General features: G+C 45.5%; 8 protein-coding genes across 8 annotated transcripts; 3 read left to right on the top strand and 5 right to left on the bottom strand.

The window, feature by feature from the left end:
• Positions 1-19: 19 nt before the first annotated feature.
• MCYG_03407 (conserved hypothetical protein) lies at positions 20-690 on the bottom strand (the record flags this gene model as incomplete). Its single annotated transcript, XM_002847855.1, has 2 exons — positions 20-285; positions 351-690. 2 exons carry the CDS (start codon positions 688-690, stop codon positions 20-22), a joined length of 606 nt encoding a protein of 201 aa, XP_002847901.1.
• A 412-nt stretch (positions 691-1102) lies between these two features.
• On the top strand, positions 1103-7909 carry MCYG_03406 (DNA polymerase epsilon catalytic subunit A; the record flags this gene model as incomplete). The annotated part of the gene is made up of 3 exons (XM_002847854.1): positions 1103-1707; positions 1764-1900; positions 1956-7909. The coding sequence occupies 3 exons, from the start codon at positions 1103-1105 to the stop codon at positions 7907-7909; spliced, it is 6696 nt and encodes a 2231-aa protein (XP_002847900.1).
• A 681-nt stretch (positions 7910-8590) lies between these two features.
• On the top strand, positions 8591-10067 carry MCYG_03405 (calcium/calmodulin-dependent protein kinase type I; the record flags this gene model as incomplete). The annotated part of the gene is made up of 4 exons (XM_002847853.1): positions 8591-8779; positions 8855-8945; positions 9059-9389; positions 9458-10067. 4 exons carry the CDS (start codon positions 8591-8593, stop codon positions 10065-10067), a joined length of 1221 nt encoding a protein of 406 aa, XP_002847899.1.
• A 468-nt stretch (positions 10068-10535) lies between these two features.
• On the bottom strand, positions 10536-11166 carry MCYG_03404 (conserved hypothetical protein; the record flags this gene model as incomplete). Its single annotated transcript, XM_002847852.1, has 3 exons — positions 10536-10747; positions 10807-10878; positions 11116-11166. 3 exons carry the CDS (start codon positions 11164-11166, stop codon positions 10559-10561), a joined length of 312 nt encoding a protein of 103 aa, XP_002847898.1.
• Positions 11167-12782: 1616 nt separating this feature from the next.
• Positions 12783-13926, bottom strand: MCYG_03403 (AMME syndrome candidate gene 1 protein; the record flags this gene model as incomplete). Its single annotated transcript, XM_002847851.1, has 2 exons — positions 12783-13254; positions 13325-13926. The coding sequence occupies 2 exons, from the start codon at positions 13924-13926 to the stop codon at positions 12783-12785; spliced, it is 1074 nt and encodes a 357-aa protein (XP_002847897.1).
• Positions 13927-15411: 1485 nt separating this feature from the next.
• Positions 15412-15801, bottom strand: MCYG_03402 (uncharacterized protein; the record flags this gene model as incomplete). Its single annotated transcript, XM_002847850.1, has 1 exon — positions 15412-15801. The coding sequence occupies one exon, from the start codon at positions 15799-15801 to the stop codon at positions 15412-15414; it is 390 nt and encodes a 129-aa protein (XP_002847896.1).
• Positions 15802-17190: 1389 nt separating this feature from the next.
• Positions 17191-19176, bottom strand: MCYG_03401 (acyl-CoA synthetases/AMP-acid ligases II; the record flags this gene model as incomplete). The annotated part of the gene is made up of 5 exons (XM_002847849.1): positions 17191-17528; positions 17729-17850; positions 17909-18003; positions 18061-18779; positions 18861-19176. The coding sequence occupies 5 exons, from the start codon at positions 19174-19176 to the stop codon at positions 17191-17193; spliced, it is 1590 nt and encodes a 529-aa protein (XP_002847895.1).
• A 589-nt stretch (positions 19177-19765) lies between these two features.
• Positions 19766-21705, top strand: MCYG_03400 (conserved hypothetical protein; the record flags this gene model as incomplete). Its single annotated transcript, XM_002847848.1, has 5 exons — positions 19766-20075; positions 20133-20872; positions 20924-21024; positions 21085-21206; positions 21266-21705. The coding sequence occupies 5 exons, from the start codon at positions 19766-19768 to the stop codon at positions 21703-21705; spliced, it is 1713 nt and encodes a 570-aa protein (XP_002847894.1).
• Positions 21706-22257: the final 552 nt, after the last annotated feature.

Genomic DNA, 22257 nt, shown 5'->3' with positions numbered 1-22257 from the left:
TAATAAATATCCCCAATATCTACCAGAATTTATAGTTGGACGGGTTTGTCCAGCTTCTCCGTCGCGCCTCTTCGGCTTTCCGGGCCTCCTCTTCCTCCTGAAGTTTTCTGGCAGCATCCCTCTCCTTCTGCTTCCTAAGTTTGAGTTCTCTCATGAGCTCAGCAGCTTCCTTCATTCCCTCGCGTTCAATCGCCCTCTGTCTCTGGCAGTATTCATGTGCCGCCAACGAAACAATTGCGAAAGACCCAACGGCCCAGTTACTAGCAGACCATAGCGAACGAATGCCTAGCCGTAGAAGTTAATATCAATTACGCTCTCCCAAGATTGTTAGTATAAAGCCTCGTTCATACCTCCAAGAATTGCCCTTACTCCTCCAACGCCGAACCCTGTGCCGATTCCCAACAGAAGTGAATCTCGTGCGCATGGAGCTTTGTAGGCCGATATAAACTTGTCAAGAGACAGGGATTGTAATGAATTCATAAATGTAACCTCCTTAGGCTTACCACCCGCGGAATTGTAAGTACCGCCAGGCATCAGATTAACCGGCTCGCTGGGGTTTCCGAGCTCCTCCCACAGTTTGCCCGCCTGCGACTTCGAGAGTTCATATTTTGCCTTCCCGTCTGTAGTTTTCGGCTCTGTTTCCGACGAAATGTCTGCCGGTGAGGTTTGATCCAGCGAATCCGCCGCCATACCTGTCCCCCTCTCGTTATGAGCTGTAAGTGGTTGTTTGTTCTGTAAGTCCGTCAAAATCTCCTTTGACTTCAACTTTTCGTACCTTCAAAGAAGGCTTGGCGTGCGCCAAGGCATGCTCCTTGACATGGAAAGTTTATCCGCCTTCTTGTCAATTAAACGAAAGAAACGCGAAGAAACGCGCGAGACGCGATTAATTAGTTACGCCTCGATTTTCTTTCATGTTGTTTTTCTAGCTGTTGTGTAGCAAAGCGCTTTCTTCCGTGTCCTTGTTGCCTTCTTTTAATGTAGCCTTCTCTAACATTGCTACTCTGCCTAATGGATCGATTCTAATCGTACTTTTTTTTATTTTTTATTTTTATTTTTTTTGTTTTTTGTTTACGCACTCGTTTTTTTAACGATACCTACCGACATGGCCCGCCGACCCAGCAAATATGGCAACAATTTCAGATCGCAGTCGTCATCGTTTATACCGAAGAAAGCAAAGACTATCGGTGTCTCATCACTACGATCGAGTGAAGCTACCTCTCAAGATGAGAAATTCCAGGCATTGCGTATCGCAAACGAGATCGATGAGACCATGGGGTTTGCACGATATGAGGCAGGGAAGAAGCGAATTGGATGGCTATGCAATATGCACAGTACAACCATAGAGGATTCAAAGATTCCTGGTGGTCGGGCAGCGGTAGAATTTTATTTTCTCGAAGACAATGGCGGCAGCTTCAAAGCAGCTGTCGAATACGATCCTTATTTTCTAATAGCCACAAAACGAGGACATGAACTGGAGGTGGAAGAATGGTGCAAACGAACATTTGAAGGCTTAGTAAAAAGCATAAAGGTGGTAGAAAAGGAGGACTTACAGATGCCAAATCATCTACTTGGGTATAAAAGGAAGTTCCTACAGTTGAGCTTTGCCAACGTCATGGACTTGCTTGCAGTACGGAAAACTATCGCTCCTATTGCCACAAAAAATAGGAAGAATGTCAATGCAATGGATACATATGCAGAACTTGCGAGGTTAGTATTCACATGTACTATATATTCCTAGTGTGATGCTAATTTATACTTCGTAGTGCTAATGCTGGATTTGATCTCTTCGACGATGATGTTAACAGTCGTGGACAAAACTCACTGCAGGATGCCACAGACTATATCGTGGATATCAGGGAGTATGATGTTCCCTACCATGTCCGTGTCTCAATTGATAAAGGTATCGTTGTTCCGAAACGAGATGGCGTGCTTGGACAGTAACTAACGGGCCGTAGATATCCGCATTGGGAAATGGTACACGGTCCAATCAATCCAAGGGCTAATATCATTGACTTGTCTCGAGGAAAGGCTTCAAAGAGCCGACCCAGTTGTCCTTGCATATGATATAGAAACTACAAAACTCCCACTGAAATTCCCGGATGCTGCGATTGACCAGATAATGATGATATCATATATGATTGATGGTCAAGGTTATCTGATAACAAACAGAGAGATTGTCTCTGAGGACATCAATGATTTCGAATATACTCCTAAATCTGAATACCATGGCCCTTTCACAATTTTCAACGAGCCAGACGAGAAAAGAGTCCTTGAGCGTTTCTTTGACCACATCAAGAAGGCAAAACCTAGCGTTATCGTCACCTATAACGGTGATTTTTTCGATTGGCCTTTTGTTGAGGCGCGAGCAAGTGTCCAAGGGATTGATATGTACGCCGAAATTGGCTTTCGAAAAAACAGCGAAGACATTTACCAAAGCGATTATTGCGTTCATATGGATGCGTTTTCTTGGGTAAACCGAGACAGTTATCTACCACAGGGAAGCCGTGGTTTAAAGGCTGTTACAGTTGCGAAGCTAGGTTACGATCCTGATGAGCTCGACCCAGAATTAATGACCAAATATGCAAGCGAACGGCCCCAAACCCTGGCAGAATACTCAGTTTCTGATGCCGTAGCGACGTATTATCTATATATGAAATATGTCCATCCTTTTATCTTTTCACTTTGTACCATTATTCCCCTGAGTCCTGACGAGGTTCTTCGAAAAGGCACTGGAACCCTGTGCGAAATGTTGCTGATGGTCCAAGCATATCAACATAACATTATATTGCCCAATAAACACATGGACCCGAATGAATCGTTCTATGAGGGCCATCTCCTCGACTCCGAGACTTATGTTGGAGGCCACGTGGAGAGTATAGAGGCTGGTGTATTTCGCTGTGATATTCCTGTTAATTTCACCATTGATACTACGGCTATCGATGAGCTCCTTCGTGACCTTGATGCAGCACTTGAATTCAGTATTACTGTCGAAGAAAAGAAGTCTCTTGAAGATGTGGTTAATTACTCTGAAGTCAAGGCGCAGATTACAGAAAGACTACTGAAACTGAAAGATTCACCTAACCGGAAGGAAAGACCATCCATCTACCATTTGGATGTTGCATCTATGTACCCAAACATTATGACTACCAACCGGCTGCAGCCAGATTCAATGATCAAGGAGTCAGACTGTGCCGCATGTGACTTCAATAGGCCTGGGAAAACCTGCGACAGGCGCCTTCCGTGGTCATGGAGAGGAGAATTTTTGCCTGCGAAGCGTGATGAATATAACATGATACGGCGTGCAGTTGCGAATGAAAAATTTCCCGGGAAGACGAAACACCACCCCCCAAGGAGCTTTGAGAGCCTCAGTGAGAGCGAGCAAGCCACTATTGTGAAAAAAAGATTGCAAGAATACAGCAAGAAAATTTATCACAAGATTCGTGAAACTAGAACTATTGAACGTGAAGCCATCATCTGCCAGAGAGAAAATCCATTCTATGTTGATACTGTCCGGAACTTTAGAGATCGAAGATATGATTTTAAAGGCAAACAGAAGGTATGGAAAGGCAAAGTAGAGTCTCTCAAGTCTTCTGGTGCCGCAAACTCGGAGATTGAGGAAGCTAAAAAAATGGTCGTTTTATTTGACTCTCTACAGCTTGCCCATAAGGTTATTTTGAACAGTTTCTACGGATACGTGATGAGAAAAGGTTCCCGGTGGTATTCTATGGAGATGGCTGGAGTCACTTGCCTGACTGGTGCACATATTATTCAAATGGCAAGGGAACTAGTGGAACGAATTGGGCGTCCCCTAGAGCTAGATACAGATGGTATTTGGTGCATGTTACCAGCTACTTTCCCCGAGAATTTCGTATTCAAACTCGTGAATGGTAAAAAGCTTGCCATCTCATACCCTTGCGTCATGTTGAACCATCTGGTTCACGGGAGGTTCACCAATGATCAATATCAAACCCTCACAGATCCTGCTACATTCAAATACACAACCCACAGTGACAACTCCATCTTTTTCGAGGTTGACGGGCCTTATAGGGCTATGATCCTCCCAACCTCAAAAGAAGAGGATAAGAACTTGAAGAAGCGTTATGCTGTATTTAACCACGACGGATCTCTTGCCGAGCTGAAGGGATTCGAAGTTAAGCGAAGAGGAGAACTTAAACTCATCAAAGTGTTCCAGACTCAAATATTCAAGTTCTTCCTCGAGGGTACTACTCTCGAAGAGACGTATGGTGCTGTCGCCGAAGTCGCGAATAGGTGGTTAGATGTCTTGCATATGCACGGCTCAACACTTGCTGATGAAGAACTCATCGACATGATCTGTGAAAATAGGAGCATGTCTAAAACCATTGAAGAATATGGGGGTCAGAAATCAACATCTATTACGACAGCGAAACGACTTGCTGAATTCTTGGGGGAGCAGATGATTAAAGACAAAGGGTTAAACTGCAAATATATCATTTCTTCGGCCCCCAGAAATTCACCCATTACAGAAAGAGCCGTTCCAGTTGCCATATTTTCAGCCGAGGACAATATTAAACGGTTCTTCCTACGCAAATGGATGAAGGAGGATCCTGGTGATATGGATCCCCGTACAATCATCGACTGGGACTACTACCTGGAACGGTTGGGATCTGTTATTCAGAAGTTGATAACTATACCTGCTGCACTGCAAAAGATTTCAAATCCCGTTCCTAGAGTGGCTCATCCAGATTGGCTTCAGCGAAGGATCAATACCAAAGAAGATAGATTCAAACAAAAGAAGATGACTGAACTGTTTACGAAAAATCCATTAGCCAATCTGTCAACAAACATAATGGATCATCGTATTCCTGCAGCAGGAGATATCGAGGACTTGATGCAACGAGGAAGCCAGAAGCCAGGTACACAGCCAGGGAACAACCACACCCAGAAACGAAAAGCGCCTGGGGATACGGTTACATCGCAAGACCCTTTTGCGAGTCTTCCGCCAACAATGCCGTCAATAACTGAGAACTATGAAGATTGGTTGCGATACCAGAAACAGAAATGGAAGATTCAGAAACAGGCACGACTCAGACGCCGTAAGCTCTTCGGTGCTATGAAAACTACAGCCTCCGACTCAATTGGTGGTTTCTTCCGAAACCAGGCTGAACTTACATACGTTAATACATGGCAGATATTGCAACTTCGGGAGACTGGCAGCCCAGGTGAAGTAAGGGCATTCGTACTAATTGATCGTAAAGTGCACACTATTACCATCAAAATCCCGCGTCATATTTTTATCAACTTCAAGGATGTGGATTTACCTGATGTTGATATCACTGATTGCTCAGTTCAGAAAGTAAACCACACGCTGCCAAATGGCCATCCCTCCGTTCATCTATTCCAATTGAGTATGCCAGAAGAGGTATATCTGAGAGAAGCATCGAAAATATCCTTGTTACTCAATCACCCAAGTGTCGAAGGGGTGTATGAGAAAAAAGTGCCCTTCAATATTCGGGCTGTCCTTAAACTTGGAAATCACTGTACCTTTGATGAAGATCAGCGAGGTGTCCTAGGTAAAGGCTTAGAACATGGTTTTGACTTGTCGACCCTTCTTCCTGCACCTGAACCGGGTGTCTATCTTGAGGGAGCAGAATTTCAATACGTCCTCCTCTATCATATAGTCTCAGGAGAACGCGAGATATTCTCAGTTTTCTCGACGCAATCTAAAGAAGCGTATATTGTGACTTACACAAAACAGAGAGATTTCCAAGGGTTTCCCAATGTTGACAGAGTCTTCGCCGAAGCACGTCAGCGGAAAGCAAGCGAGCAAAATAGCGAAACGTGGCAGCAAATATTTGAGTACCAGGAAAAGCTACATTTCAGGACAACTCAGGTTACAACAAAACGGAAAGCTCACCTTGAAGTCGGTGACATTATAAAAAAGTTCCGCAATGAGAATACCATGCCAATGATGGTCGTGGTCCAGTCACCCAAATGTCGCCAACTTCCTCATCTAATTTCCAGTCTGAAAGAATATCCAATGATATCCCTGAGGTCCAATGCGTCAGATAATGAACTGCCACCGCTCGGTTGGCAAGCTTATGCCGCAAGACAAATTGTGATGCACTACTTGGCACTGGATTCCTGGATTAGCCATCTACTCGGATTTGCAAGATACGGCAATGTCCCAATTGGTAACCTCGAGAAGGACGACCCTAAGCATTTGATCGATATTCTCTATGCTCGTCGGCTTGAACAGAGCAATGTTGTCTTATGGTGGTCCTCCAGCCCACTTCCAGATCATGGTGGCTATGAGAAAGATAACATTTTAGGCCCGTTGAATTCGGTCGAGATGACCTCTGTCAATACTCCCGGCTCATATTCCACTGTTTGTATTGAGCTCGAAGTTCGAAATCTTGCGATTAATACTGTCCTTACTTCCTCACTCATCAGTGATCTTGAGAGTAATGAGCCTGCGTTGCTAAACCCAGCAGCCCCGGGAGACCAAGAAAGCGCTTCAGATGGAACTGGCGTTTTATATTCGGACACCGCTTTTTCTGCTGTGGGTATACTTGTTTTGCGTGATATGGTAAAGTCATGGTGGAATGAGGCTTGTAAAGGTAATGGAATGGCGGATGTAATGGTCCAGCATCTCATTCGATGGGTGGAAAGCGCAGATTGCTGTTTATATGATCATTCATTATACCAGTATATGCAAATACTCCTAAAAAAGGCCTTACAACAACTTATCATGGCCTTCAAACGAGTCGGGTCTAATGTTATCTACGCAAATCCAAACAGACTGGTTCTCCAGACGACCAAAACTGAGGTTGGAAACGCTTACGCATACAGCAAATATATCCTAAATTCTATCAAGGAAAAACCATTGTTTCACTTCCTTGACATTGACATCAAGGAATACTGGGATTATTTGATCTGGTATGATGAATTTAATTATGGTGGCAAGGCATGTCAGGAAGTTGTCGCAGCAGATAATCAAGAATTGGAGGCAATTATGAACTGGCAGATTAGCAGATTTTTACCTATTCCGCTACAATCTGTTTTTGTGGACTGGATTGTGGAATACGTTGAGATAATGCATGGGCTCAAGAAGCCGGCTGCTGGGCAAGGCGAGGCTGATGGAACCCCTCGACAGACACAACTCCCATCCCGACCTGAAGAAGACAGCGAGAGCGTCGAGATAACTTCAGTGCTGAGTCAATCCTTCTCCAAAGCACTAAAGAAACAGATAGTTGGCTTAATTCGTCGACAGCGTGACGAGATGCTCCATCCTGAGCTAGCCTCCGATTACGACTTCCCCGTACTTCCTGGCGCAGCTCCATCCGAACATGAACGAAACCCAACCCTAGAGTTGGTTAAATATCTCATGCATATCCTCGGGCTTTCTAAATATACCGCGCTGGAGGTGAGGCTTCTGCGTCGAGACCTCCTCACTCTATTCGACATTCGCGAGTTTAGTGACGAAGGGAAATTCGAAAGCCCAAGCTCGAGCCTTGTAATGGCACAAATAATATGTCACAACTGTACTATGGCTCGGGACCTAGACCTCTGTCGTGACCCCGAATTGCTCCCTGAGAGCGGGACTGAAAATAATGCGTCAACGACTCTTCCTCCATGGACATGCCCGTACTGCTCTACCGAGTACGATCGGCTGTTCCTCGAGGAGAGAATCATTGGCGAGGTTCATGGCCTCGTTATGGAATGGCAAGCGCAGGACCTTAAGTGCGCAAAATGTGCTGGTATAATGATTAACCCATTCATGGAACACTGCTCATGTAGCGGTGAATGGGTTGGGACTATAGACAGGCGTGCTATAGAGAAGAAGCTGCAGGTGTACCAAAGCATAGCTGATTTTTATGGCTTCAAAATGTTGTCCATGGTTACGAAAGGCGTTTTGGAAAGCATATGAGCAGGCTCGTTCATGATTTTCATGATATATTTATGATCTTCGATAATGTTACTTCGACATAAGAGCTTTGCTCTAGTAATGGATCGTTGCATTAGTTGGCTTTATTTGGTGTATGTATTTAATTACCGGCGTTCATGGAGGCTAAGAGAGGCGGAAACGGTATATCATTCACTGTATTTATCTACTGTTTGTCGCAATAAAATAATATAATTCCTCATGATCGCGTATGAGGTTTGTATACATTTTCTAACAAGACGTCTCCTTTTTCCCTTTTTTGGAGGCGTCCAAGCCGCTTCGTCCAAAACGGACGCGGAAGCTTAACTCCACCTCGAAGTGTCTTCCAACATGTAGTCAAAAACACCCGCAAGTTTTGTTCTACACTCGAGAGGCTGGACTTCACCTTAGGACTCTCGCGCGACTTTGTATCGTACAGTAAGTGTTTCCATGGGGCTCCCTTGATTTAACCTTGATAACTGTTGGCTTTACTCATGGGAATCATCCACAGGTTGCTCGTTATTTACCCCACTTGAGATCGCATTCCCTCCCCCTTTTATACTACTCGATTAGGAGAGTAAAGACCAAATCCTACGAGATATATAACCGCTACGCCCGAGGATCCGTCCACTGTTTCTACCTGTTCTTACGCGTGCTTTAACAAAATTTGATCAATATCCTAGCTCAATGGCAACCCAAGTTCAGCCAGAGACGAGTAGGCCAAAGACCGAAGTCCAGCCATGCAGGTATAAAACAGGCAAAACACTGGGAGCTGGATCGTACTCCGTCGTGAAGGAGTGTGTGCATATCGATACAGGACGGTATTATGCTGCAAAGGTTATCAATAAACGTTTGATGGCTGGGAGAGAACATATGGTACGCATTCTATCTTGTGTGTGTTGCATAACCATTTCTGTGATAACGGAAACTAACTGGCTGTGTTTATCAAAGGTTCGAAATGAGATTGCCGTACTGAAAAGAGTCTCTATGGGACATCAGAATATCCTTACCTTAGTGGACTATTTTGAGACTATGAACAACTGTGAGAGCCTCCCCCATCCCCCCACCCAAGAAAAAAAAAAAAAGAAAAAAAAAAAAAAATCGAAAGTAGAACTGGAGTGATATTGGTCTTTTCAATTAACGAGGCTCATATAGTGTATCTCGTCACCGATCTTGCCCTGGGAGGGGAATTATTTGATCGAATTTGCCGAAAAGGAAGTTACTACGAGTCTGACGCGGCTGATCTTATTCGAGCTACATTATCCGCAGTAGCATACCTCCACGATCATGGCATCGTCCACAGAGACTTGAAACCTGAAAACCTTCTCTTTCGCACCCCTGAAGATAATGCTGATCTTCTAATTGCTGATTTCGGTCTCTCGAGGATAATGGATGAGGAGCAGTTCCACGTTTTGACAACAACATGCGGTACCCCCGGTTACATGGCCCCGGAAATTTTCAAAAAGAGTGGACACGGAAAGCCTGTGTAAGAGCGGAATTGCCCACCTTATGCCGCATATTTATTAAAAAGTTGATGCTAATACATGACTTTAGTGATATCTGGGCTATTGGAGTAATAACATACTTCTTGCTGTGTGGTTATATGCCTTTTGACCGTGACTCCAATGTTGAGGAAATGCAGGCCATCCTTGTAGCGGACTACTCGTTTACTCCTGAGGACTACTGGCGCAATGTATCTCCCACCGCGTGTGAGTTCATTAATAGGTGCCTTACCACTGACCCCCTTGCCCGTATAACTTCCCATGAGGCTCTCCAGCACCCCTGGATCAACCCCCCAGCAGATCCTATGAACCCCGAAGCTACTGCAAAGGCTGGCACTGGTGAGGATCTTCTGCCCGTGGTCAAGAAGAACTTCAATGCCCGTCGAACATTGCACAAGGCCATTGATACTGTTCGTGCCATCAACAAATTGAGAGAAGGTGGCGGTTTGATGATGGATGGTGCAATGAGCATTGATCCAAGGCCAGAAAAGGTCAATGGTGACCAAGTTACCCCCGAAAATGGAGGTCACGATGGCCATATGGAAATAGATAGTAGGGGAAATGCTAGAGGGCAAACTGAGGAGCAAATTAGAGAACAAGAGAAGAGGGTTAAAAACGTGGTTACAGGGCTGTGGAACCAGTCTGCTGCTGGACGGCGGTGAAATATCCAGGGTATGGAATCCCTTCCCGATTACGTTTGATTCATTCATTTACTCCTATATACAAAGTCTTCTAATTTGGGGCCAACGATAGCCCGGAGTAGAACACTTATTTAGTTATTATGGATTAGTGGGCTAACAGAGAAGTTTTTATGTATTTATGAGTTTTGCTGTCTCCTATTTCATGATATATATACTTTGACTCCCATGTCGAACATCTGCCATCTAGCAAAATAAATGAATCCATGTTCAACATATAAAGATTGGAAAGGGGATAAGGAACTGGTTCAAGGGGGTAACCCTCGATACTGTAGAGAGTGAATATAGAACTGTTTATTAGTTACTGCTTTAATTAACTACCGTACTTTTACATCGCAGATATATGTATTGGATAATTTAAATATTGGTATTTTAAAATAAAACATTGTAGGAGGAAGTTAGAAAGTCCAGATAGCTTTTAAGAGAAGCTATCTAAAAACGCTCTCCGTAGAAATCTAGCACTTGAGCTTTCCGCACTGGCGGCAAGAGTTTCTGACACCATAGTCGCAAGCCTTGCCGGTGCCACGAGCGCACTCGAAAACGTGGCCGTTGGTGCAGGCACGGTTTATCCGCTCGTTACCGCAGAATTGTCCTTGAATTCCATTGCACAGACAGTTGCTTGGGCGGCAAGCTCGCTTCTCAAGCTATCAGTGCATTCCATGTTAGTACAATCCATAAAGATTCAAGATCATATAGTGCTTACAGGGTTTTCAGCACCTGTAGCAGCTGCGAGGCAGGCAGGTACAAAGGCAACGAGGGCGAAGACGGTGGTGAGCTAGAAGGCCTATGTCAGTGTACTCGAGTTAAACGCTGCTGGAGGTATAAATTACCTTCATTTTTGTTGTTTAAAAGGGGTTTGAAAGGTTGATTTGGATCGAGATATTATCAGATGTGTGCCGGTTTGTTGAAAAGAAGCAGATGAAGGGGATGAACATGCTCCTTTATATATGTTAGTCTCGAAGCCCCCTTTTCCCTGCCTTCTCTTCATTTTTGACCGCAGCTCAGGTTATACGGGCACCATTCCGTCTCTCATGTCACTGAAAGTATCGGAAAGCTCACTCATTGGTATCTGCTGCTCAACGGAGAACTGAGTTCCACATATTCGGCGAAGGGATAGCGGAAGCTTCTGTGATAATTATACTGATCCCTGCCTTTGTTTGTTTAGTGGTCGTACTGCTGCTGGCTTGGACATGTATAGGCCGCGTCGCAGACACGAGAACAGTTGCTGACAATGCGTCTAATCGCCTTAATATTGCCACGCTCGGTGCCCTGCAGGTGGGATATCACATCAACTTGTCCAAGGAGAGGGGAACGCATTGCATCATATCCAGTAGGTATCATAATGAAGGATTCGACCTTTGGTCTCTGATGGAGATATTACTTCGTATATTCCCGTGCCTTTGTTTGTCGTTTGCCTTCTCCGGACAAGGGGCACAGTAGCTAAGTGCAATTGACAATGATTGACTTGATCAACCAGCAATCACGGAGTTTTCTAATTTTAGAATTTGCGGCTGTTCCCTTGTTCAGTCCAGCTGCCTCTCGGGGTGGTGCTGTTTCTAGTTGTCGATGCCGTTCCGGAGAATCTCCGTACGAGACGTATCTATCGCTATAACAGCATTATTCTGAGCCTTAAACAACGATGTTACCAAGACGTTGTACTCTGTATACGAGTAAGGAGGTACTCATGCCCCATAGACCAGCATGTGGAGGCTGAATGTAGTTTATTTTAGCTCAGTATGTAGTTGGCTGGTAGCTGTGGAGGCCAATGATGATCGTTCGTATATTCGTACCAGCGATATACATAGTACATAGCCCAGCACCGAGTTCCGCCCCTATTAATCTCTGCGAGAAGAATGGATACAGCTCGATCTTCCCAGTTTGTCCAGGTCGCTGCTCATGAGTCTCAGTGTATATTGCTCTGGACGAGGAATATCACACAAATGCTCGAACAGTTTGATTAAGGAACTAGCTAACTAGTTGGTTATATAAATAGATTCATGTATGGGATATTAAGAATAATACGGAGGAGATGCCGATATGGGTAAAAAGGTGAGATTATAAGTATCTAGCTTCGAGAGAACCTTCTCACACGACACCCTCGGGACAGGGAGGGGGGGAAGAGGGAGAGAGAGAGAGAGAACATGGAGTTGTCCGTCGGTTATTTTTCTGATTGATTGGTTGGCATAATTTCACGTTGCGGTTATATATATTGGATGAATGTAACGATGGGGTCTTGGATAATTTAATCCGAGGGTTATGTTTGTCGTTATAAAAATGGAAACACAGGAGACATTCTACTCCATGTTGATGGCTTCCAAGATGTTTTGTTGCCTGACCACGATCAAGACCTTACTCTAACCCTCAGCACAACAATCACCTTGGTTACATAAATTGACCAGGGGCCCCCGGAAGTAAGGAGTGCAAAACATACGTCGAAAGTGATATCAAGTAATTTCATTGCTTGGTCGGATGGAATGCAGTATCATGTTAAATAGTTGTCTAAACCCCGAATAAATGTTCCGAGCTGGAGTATTGGATTATTGTAATTGAAATAAAAAGTTAGGGTAAGGCATGAATAAATCTGCCTGCTGCAGCATATCAAGTATAGAGTCCCCAAACAAAGCCCTTTGAAAACGCCCCCTCGTCGTAACCATAGAAATGAAAAAAAGTCGAAGACATCTAACGGGAAGCTTCCAAGATGGCTAAACGGTCTGGAGAAGATTCTACCCACTTTCTCCACTCCTGCCACTCGAAATAGGATGCACTTGATTTAAGTCCCTGGTATCTGACGGTCTTGAACTCGGACATATCCTCCCAAGGCTTGTCTGGATTCCCACTGCTAGAACTTCCTGACCGGAGGAACCGGCGAGTAACTACACCAGCACTGGAGCCCCCTTCCCAGCCAGCTTTCCTCATAAGGCTCTCAACTGTTTCTTCCTTTGTCCATCCCTGATCAACTGCCACGTCCGGGAGATATGTGGCTCCATATCTTCTCCCTCGATGGATGAACGATATACGTATTCCATGCGTTCCTAGCTCCCAGTCGAGCGCATGAGCACAAGTCTCGAATGTCGAGAGGAGGGTAAGGGAGCAGGAAAGAGAGGGAAGAAGTTGTAATGGTATAGGGGAGAACCTAGTATCTCCGAATGCCCTGTTGTGACTGTTAGCGTATATATTTAGATAGCTTTCCAAGACTGGCTTCCTTGAACGTGGGGCCATACGATGTCAACGCATATGATCTCAAGCCAGAACTTAACTCCTGGGCTTCAAAAGTGCCGATACAACCCCGGAGAGACTTGTGGCCGCTTCTGGAAACCGTATTCCACGTCACAAAGAGCGGGTATGAAGCATATGGAGGTGAACTGCGGAGCCTCTTACTATAGCTCTCAGGTGGAGAGAAGAAAGAGGAAGTCTTAGGACTAGGGCTGGAAGATATAGAAGTATTGCTCGTCAGTGCAGAACGAGAAGAACTGGCAGATAGTGCCGATGGCGTGGAAGCTGTGGCACTGGATGACCCGGAGGAGGCCGCACTCTGAAGACGACGAATACTAGGCGGTTGCAGTGTGCTGGAGATTGCTTGTCTTCTATCTTCAGAGGAGGCATCTTCCATATCATCTTGCTGGTCCTGATCATCCGTGTTTACATGAGGCTCAACCGAGCCTCTTTCCATCTCCCCATCTTCTGCCGTCTGTAAAGCAAGAGACTTGGAAGCTTCAAACTCCTCCCATAATTCTTCAACTACTGAGAGCTTTGGAGGCTTACCCCTTTCAAAAGAAGAAGCTAGTGTTTCGAAGCAGAAGTAGCATTGTGCGGGGGTGGCCATTCCGAACAATGCTTCAAATGGCTCCCAAAAAGGTCACCTTTAAAAGCTGAATAAACCTGACCTTTGTAAAAATATATGCTGGATCAACAGGCCTAATAAAGGGGGTTGAAAGGGAGAAGCCAGGCCGCCAGCTTATTGCGGGCTGAGCATGAGCGGGAAGAGGGGGCCGCTTTCTTGGGTTTCAACTTGCTCTGCACTCACTCTAGATTCGATGTGAAACCCGTAAAAGAGCTTTTGGGCGTGTTGGCCCTCCGGGACGGAACCGCTCGCGCTGCAGCCTATGCAATTATACGGCGGGATCACGGCGAGTCGAAAGACAAGAGAAGTTGAAGTTGGGAGGTTCGAAAATGTCTTTGGAGGAAAAAGACGTCATGCGAGCAGATGTTGGATTATGTCATCCACCCCTGGGCATTCGGAGAAATGGTCACGTGCGGCCTCGCTACCTTTACTATATTCTATTATATTTGAAACGGAAGAGTTAGGCCGTCAGCACTTCGAGCAATCCATTTGAAATGTTATACCCGTAATCAGAGGTTTACTCCATCACGGACAGCGAATGGGCCTTTCATGTGTATATAAAAGACACCCGTTTCTGTTTCTTTAGAACGAAAAAGAGGAGGTTGAAGTCGGAGCGACGGATAATATATGATCCGTTATTACTAATAGACTTCCCAGGATCACAATCGCACTATGTAAAGGAGAAAAGCTACAAGAAGCAACAGGTAGAAAAGAGCTTATGTTGAAAGATCTGGACACACACATCATAAAACCATTTCACTGGGTGTATGTCTTACATTCTTATAAGGCCTACCCCGTCAGGCAAGCTGCGTACATCATGCGATCGCTGCCAGGGTCAAAATCAAATGTAACCAGGGCAAACCTGAATGCCATCGATGCATCAGCCGTGGAGTTGCCTGTGTTTACAGTCCTCTAAAGCGCATGGGGAGGCCTAAGAAGCAGCGTACTGATCAGAATCGCGTTGATGCTCGAGGCGTGGAAAGCATAATCTCCCAGTGGCAGCGACGGAGGCCATATCGACATCAACTATACCACACATAGCAAGCCCAAACAACTATTTCCTTAGTTGATAACTGCTCTACCGAAGCCATTTACGAGGTACTGCTGAATCAGAGTCAATCGCAGTTTGGAAGCAAGATCAGGAATCGGGATCTAATAGCTGGCCATATCGGGAGTTTCCAAGGTTTATATCCATACACAATATCTACTACTATCTCTCGTGATACCAGTGATTGCCCCAGCTTGACACTCTCCTCCAAAAGCTCTGGATTACACAGTAATGGAAGTATACATATTGAATCTCCCAATATCATCGGGCCAACCACAGACACTACGCGGAACTACGACTGTAAGGGGCAGTGCTATCCATCTCTACTTTCCCACATTACTCAGCTGGAGGTCTCGCTCGCTGCCGATTCGTAGCCTCTCATAGACTTTGTTCTTATATCGGAGCGCGATTTACGCTTACTAAAGGAGAGGCTGTTCGCGTGCTATAACCATAATTCCAATAACACAGGAGACCCCATATGTCGAGATGCATGTCTTCGTTCCCAGCCATCCAACCTTCTTGTTCTCTCTCTTTATATAGGACGCGTTGTATTTATGCTTGAAGATCTTTTTAGCCGCGCCGCGGTGTATGCCCATACAATGGAACAGGAAGCCAGGCAGGCCCTCCAGCTTGCTGATAGAAGCAATGGAGTTTGCAAACACACTGCTGAAGGTGGTTGCACCTATTGCCAGCCCTATCAGAGCACCGAAGAGTCGAAATGATACCAAGATACCCACGGCAAGTCCCCGATCTTCCGCTTTGGGCGCACTAGCCTGGATCGGTATTGTGAGTATTGTACAAAGACCCATATATATAACGGGTACGTAACTTGGATAGCTGGTGTAGCAAACCACGTTTCATAAAGGAAGGATAGCCGAAAATCATCACATACAACTTGCATATTTGGCGCATAACTACGTTTGGTTACTCTCTAGTTGCATTGAGAAGGGCTGTTCGAAGGTAGCGAACATGACGTGGTCTGTAATGCATATATCAGAGCCTCATTTCATGTTTGCGGAAGTCGGTCACTTAAATTTGGAGGTACTATGACTCGCCCACAAAACTCCCCTGATAAACTCACGAGAATCCCACTTATGGACTCCCAGGGACGCTACCGGCAGGCGCTAGATGAGGTACTGCAATTCACTGTCAACTCGTTGAACCGTTCAATCTTCCTCTATCGCTACTAGGTGCAAGTGACCGAAGCGGCAAAAGAAAACACACGACTTGCGACCTCTTCTAGGATTTTGGCGAGCCCAAACTTGACAAAGTACGAGGACAGTGACATATCCATCCAACCCTAGGCGGATGCTCTGCAGTTCCCTTCGGATACTTGATCAAGCCTGCAGATGCTATTACAAGAGCAACTCCAGGCTATACCTCTAAGTTTAGACCAGGTAGAGTTTAACTCTACAGTGGTTTCCTGTGATTTACTGATATACCAGCTATGAACTTCAACCCACCAGCTTACTCAGATCACTCCCTATATAATATTTGAAGGGGTATCCTATACAATTGCGACGTTATAGGTTTTTGAGAATAGAGTTTATCCCTTGGTCCGACTGACGCCTATGACTACAACCAGTTCATCCTCTGCCTACATCGCACTCATACGATTTTGGTAAAGTATGTGAATCGAGAATTACTGGCAGAAATAAATTCAACTAGTGCACGCTTTCAATTACTTACCATAGCCTGCCGATCATGCAGGAAGGATACTTCTTCTCAATCGCCATCCAAGGAGGTCAAAATAAGACATAGCCGTATGTACGACCGCGCTTTTATGGCAGAAGAAAATGCGGACGTTATCGGTGGAAATAACCGTGCTCTATACATACCCCTATGGAAAACATAACAGACAAGCTGGGGGTTGAAAGCCAAATCTGCGGTATCTCTAGGAAAGAGAGTCATTTACGTCAGCTAAATGAGGTATTGAGAAACGAGCTACTGTTGCCATACCTGCCTAGAGCTTTCCTCTAGTTATGGATGAGGTAATTTTGGTCAAATGTGGAAGATACGCCCAACAATTGTGTGTATCCTAAGCAATGGGTTGGGATGATCGACCTGTATCTCGATGAGTCAATGCAAATAGTTATATGGTATATACTCCGTATAGCTTCTAGGAAAATGGAACAAACGGATTCTCCCCACCCCAACACCCCCTTTATCATATGGCAACAAGCTAATGTCACCATTGCTCAAGCTATCGGAACATGAGGCTTCGGGGGAGCAACACCACCCCAATCCCAGGGCTTCCGGGGACGACCATTGTCGCTCACGTCATGCCGCCACAGCTCGACCTCAGCTGGAAATTTCCAGCTATCTGCGAGGGGGAAGTATTGTTCGATTACCTTGGCCTTGATTACTTTGTTTGATACAGTGCGAGGCAGTTCCTCTCCCTCCTGCAAGATCCGTAATACAGTCGGCAACATAAAGGCAGGTAACTTAGTAGCGAGGCTGGTCCGGAGGAACCGCAACGATTGTTCGATTGTACCATCGCCGCAGGTGTTGGGCGGTGCAAAACGAACTATCGCTGCTACCATGGAGTGTATGTTGGGATATGGGACTGCCACAATGCAGCCCTCCAGAATGAAGGGCAGCGCATGAAGGTTAAGTTCAACCTCGAGGATGGGAACCCAATTAGCGCTGCATCTTACAACTGCCCAGGTAGCCCCGTTAACCATCAAGCAGAGGGCAGGTAAAGTAAAGCTATAAAGAGACGGGGAGGTATCTTACAGTCTTGTGTAGCCCGTCCATCCAAAACGTAGTTACCCCCTTCAAGATGGGCTAAGTCTCCTGTGCGGTAAAAGCCATCGTCTGTAAAGACAGCCCGCGTCGCAGCCTCATTGTCGAGATACCTAGGGGTCGATTAGCAATGCAGTCTACCCAGTCTTCATAACATAACAAACCGCATACCCTAGAAATAAAGTAGGACTTTTAATCTGTATTTCCCCATGGTCCCCATCTGACAGCCGAACAGTCATCTTCGGACTTGGCTTTCCAATACAACGCTGGGATCTAAATCAGTAACTAGACACTCTCTTAATATGATCATAACAATCACGAACCTCGGGAGCATCCGCGTTTCCAGCATGATGCTTGATCCCTAACCCACCCAGTTCTGTAGTGCCATAGCTCACCCCCAACGGCCGGCCCATGTCCCGCCAGAATTTCAATAATGAACTGTGAGGCATCGCGCCCCCGACTTGAGCAACACGCAGGCTGCGAGCACCTCGAACATACTCTTCCAGCTCGGTAGGGGGGAGGCCCTGTAGCTGTTGTTGGTAATATTGCATCATATTGTTCCATAAGTACGGGTTAGCTGCTAATCTAGTGACACCACCCTTGCGAAGCCGTTCCCATATTGCTTGAGGATCAGAAAAGATAACCTCTAACCGCGAACCTGCTAATGGGTGTAGGATAAGGGCCAGAGCGGATCCAATCCAAATATAGTTCTTGTGGCTGAGAACGATGTCGTTAGGCTCACATAAGGTATAGAGCTCGAAGAAGATATCTCGCTTCAGCACTACACCTTTAGGGGGTCCGCTGGTACCTGACGTAAATAGCACCATACCTGGAGAATTTGTTGGTATCACCAACCCTGTACCAATTGTAAGGGACGAGAGTAACATATCAGTAGCAGAAGTCTGGGACTGAATCTGAATAATCGTAACCTCAAGTCCCTCGGAGGCGGCGATCCGTTGTAATTCCCTTGCCAGGGGTAGGTGAGCTTGGCTCGCAAGGATACTACACGACCGACATTTACGTAGGATGTGCATAGCCTCTTCTGAAAGTATGGTCGTTACTACGTAGTGGTCAGTGTTGATAACCCCTAATGATGGGCTGGGTGTCGGTAAATGGGACTTACCCAACGGGACAAATGCACCCCCAATGGAGAGAATCGAATATGCCCCAATAATGAAGTCATAGTGCCCATCTGGTAGAAGCAACACATATGGATTTGTATCTTTGAGAAGACGGTTGCTGCCCAGCACAGAGTCTGGAAGAGAGGCACGTAGAGAGCAACGCGTTTGCAATATATCTGCGAGCAATTGCGTGAAGTCCGCAGTTATTCCCCTGTTGGCATCATGAACAATAACATGGTCAACTTGACGGGAGACCTTTAGTAACTGCACGAAGATAGGCTCGTTGGGTAATTCTCCTGGATTAGTTGCTCCCTCCATTTCAGTATCTTTCCAACGATGTGGCTAGCTAGGTATAATCAACCTAAGGGAGTAAACAGCGAATATACTATGTAAGATAGCTAAACTGCTCGACTGGGTATAGAATAGAATTTAAGGGCATGCTGTTAAGAGCTCTGAGAGGGATCTATATTTCCTTTCTTTCCTTTTTTTTTTTTTGTTGAGTCTCAAATATTGGATAGGTATCCATCCAGGCTTCATTTTGAGTTGAAAGGTTAACTTAAATTGAAAGGTTAAAGATCAAGTTGTACAGAGAACTCCATATATATGAGGTGGAAAAAGCCACCAGATGGATGGAGGAGCCAAGTGATGTCTACCATACCATGAAGTAACTATACGTAGTAGTTATGACTTGGCTCCGCCTAATTGTTGGGCGAATTATTGGGATTTTAACTTGGCCAATTGTGGCGTAACTAGTCAATTAACTAGTTACCTACCATGAACAGAGCATACGTTTGCTTGATGGCTCGTACGACGGTAGTTGATTATATGAACCTCCTCCCTCGGGATAGGGTGAATTATATTCTATTACAATTTTATATCACTGTTGCTTTCTGGTCATATATTAACGATGACGGTCAGGATTCCAGCAACGTTCCCAAAGGACCCTATCCTGGTGAAATTGCTCCAAGCTGCCCAGTTGACAACCGAGAAAATTATCCACGATGCATACGGATTCGACAAGACGTACGGTGAGCTTTTGGCTGATGTCATTGCAACTCGTAACGCTCTCCTGGCCAGTCTTCCTCCATCCGCTCTGACCCCAGAAGGGCTCTTACGGGAAGATTGCCCGTATATTGCCGCCTTAACGTTTGGGGGATACGAGTTTATGATCGCTTTCTTTGCTATTCGAGCACTTGGTGGAGCTTGTTTCCCACTTGGTAGGTGCATAAATACGTGCTAAGGCTACCAAGTGGCTAACGTCCGCGTGATATCAGCATCGGGTATTCTTCCTGAGGAGGCGGACTACTACCTCTCAGCCTCAAAGGCCACAGCTGTACTTGCTGGTGGATCAAACATGGTGCTGGCCAGGAAAATAACAGCGTTCGTTAAGAACAAAGGGCTGCCTGGCTTTTTCCCCCTCCAGGTATCCAGTAATGAGCCGCCAATTGATGTGGCTAATGTCGTTATTGATGACTCCCTTATATTGGATCCTCGTGGTCCTGGAGCAGTCCTATGCACTTCAGGAACTACAGGGATCCCCAAGGCCGCCGTTCTGCCGAGGATATGCCTTGTGGAAAGCCGCCCTCCGCAGTTTGGTGAAGCAACACTCAGCTATCGGCCACCCCATTGGCGCGGAGGGTTTGCCAGCCTCATTGCACCTCCTATCGAGGGAAAGAAGCTCTACTCGCTTAAAGAACGCGCCTCTGCAGAAATTGTTTGGGAGGCACTGCGGAAATATCACATCACAAACCTGGTTTTCAACCCAGTGCTGCTTAGAGCTATGAAGGATGTCTATATTCAAAAATTAAACCACCTTCCTATAGAGGAGAGGGAAGCATATGTTACTGGGTTTAAAAATCTGGAACGCATCAGGTGTAGCGGTACTTTTCTCGCCCCGTCGCTGCTGCAATTCTGGACGGATTTAACTGGATTGCCCCAAAAGAATGCATACGGCTCGACAGAATGTGGCGGCGGGGTGACCTACACAAATGTTCGAAAGCCATCAAACGTCAAAGTATGTTACCACACAGCAGGCAGCATGTGAAGTTTCTAACCAGACTTTCAGTTCTCATGTGGTCAACTATCCACGGAACCGCCTGTGGAAATTAAGTTCTCAAAAGGGACGCACGGCGAGATCCTCGTAAAGAGCCCATGGATGCTGATAAAGTGACTATCACCTTACCCTGACCCAGAATATACTGGTAGATATATGCTAATGTGGAACAGGTATATTGAGAACGAGAAAGCAACTAAGGCCGCCTTCGACGAGAACGGATACTTGAAAACAGGTGACATTGGACATATTGTTGGTGATGAATATGTCTATGAGGGCCGTGCAAACGATGATTGTAAGCCTCCATTCGAAATGTCGAAACTTACACCGGTTTAATTTTTGTGTTCTTGTTAGTTATCACGAAAGTACCTAGAATTCCTGTCGAAGTGGCAATTTCAAATCTGCCTTATATCTCTGAGGCATATGTCCTCAGAATTCCAGATCACGAAGAACGCGCTGTATCTGGAGCGCTTATCCGTGTCAATGACACAGTTAAGCGAGAGGATATGACGATCGAGAAGCTTCACAATGATCTTTCTGATGCATTGCCAGCGTACATGCGCCCTTACCTCCTGAGAGTCCTAGCCGATGACGAGCAGATTCCTTTGACTGATTCGCAGAAACCGCTAAAGCGTGGAATGCTGAAGCAATTTTTTGGCGTCACTGACTTTTGGAACGCGGAGAATCCCACGCCCGGAGTGCAGATTTGGCCCATGAGGCTCGCCATGAGTAGCATTCCAAACGCCCGCGATGTGAAACCCTGGGATTTTGCGGGATGGCAAGGATGTTTATAGAAGATGTGATTGTTTTTGGACTCCTTCAGAACTTTATCTGATCAAAGTGGGGAAAAGAGCGATAGAGCTTAAGTAAGCTTATCTTAGTCTGATAAGATAACAGATACGGTTGATTGTAAAGGCTTGTTTGGATGGAGCGGGCGATTAGTTAGCAATAACTTAATACTTATAGAGTGGGGATTTAATAGGTAATAGAGATTTTACAATCTATCTATTAGTTAGAAGATAAGGTCCTTTTTATATCCCTACCCTACAAGTACAAAGTTATCGTTGACTAATCACTCACTCAATCCATTAACGTAAGTTCTTATATCTTTGGCTGATCTTATAGATGCAGACAATATTTGCGACAGAGACAACTCTAGAGTTGACCGTATACGTAATAACACTGAGGATAAGCATACAGAGGCGGATAGTTGCCTATGTTACCTAACTCAAAACGATCGCGGTTGACTTGATGTGAGGTTTGCTTTCTGCTTTATGGCTCCATTTAACCCTTCCCATGTTCTCAGGCCAAAGTCGCTCTGTGGTTTTGTTAGTGCGTATGATCAT

The sequence above is a fragment of the Microsporum canis genome, genomic scaffold (genome assembly GCF_000151145.1).
Source record: "Microsporum canis CBS 113480 supercont1.3 genomic scaffold, whole genome shotgun sequence".
In the NCBI taxonomy this organism is placed as follows: Eukaryota; Fungi; Ascomycota; class Eurotiomycetes; order Onygenales; family Arthrodermataceae; genus Microsporum; species Microsporum canis.
This window is presented reverse-complemented; position numbering and strand designations above follow the sequence as displayed.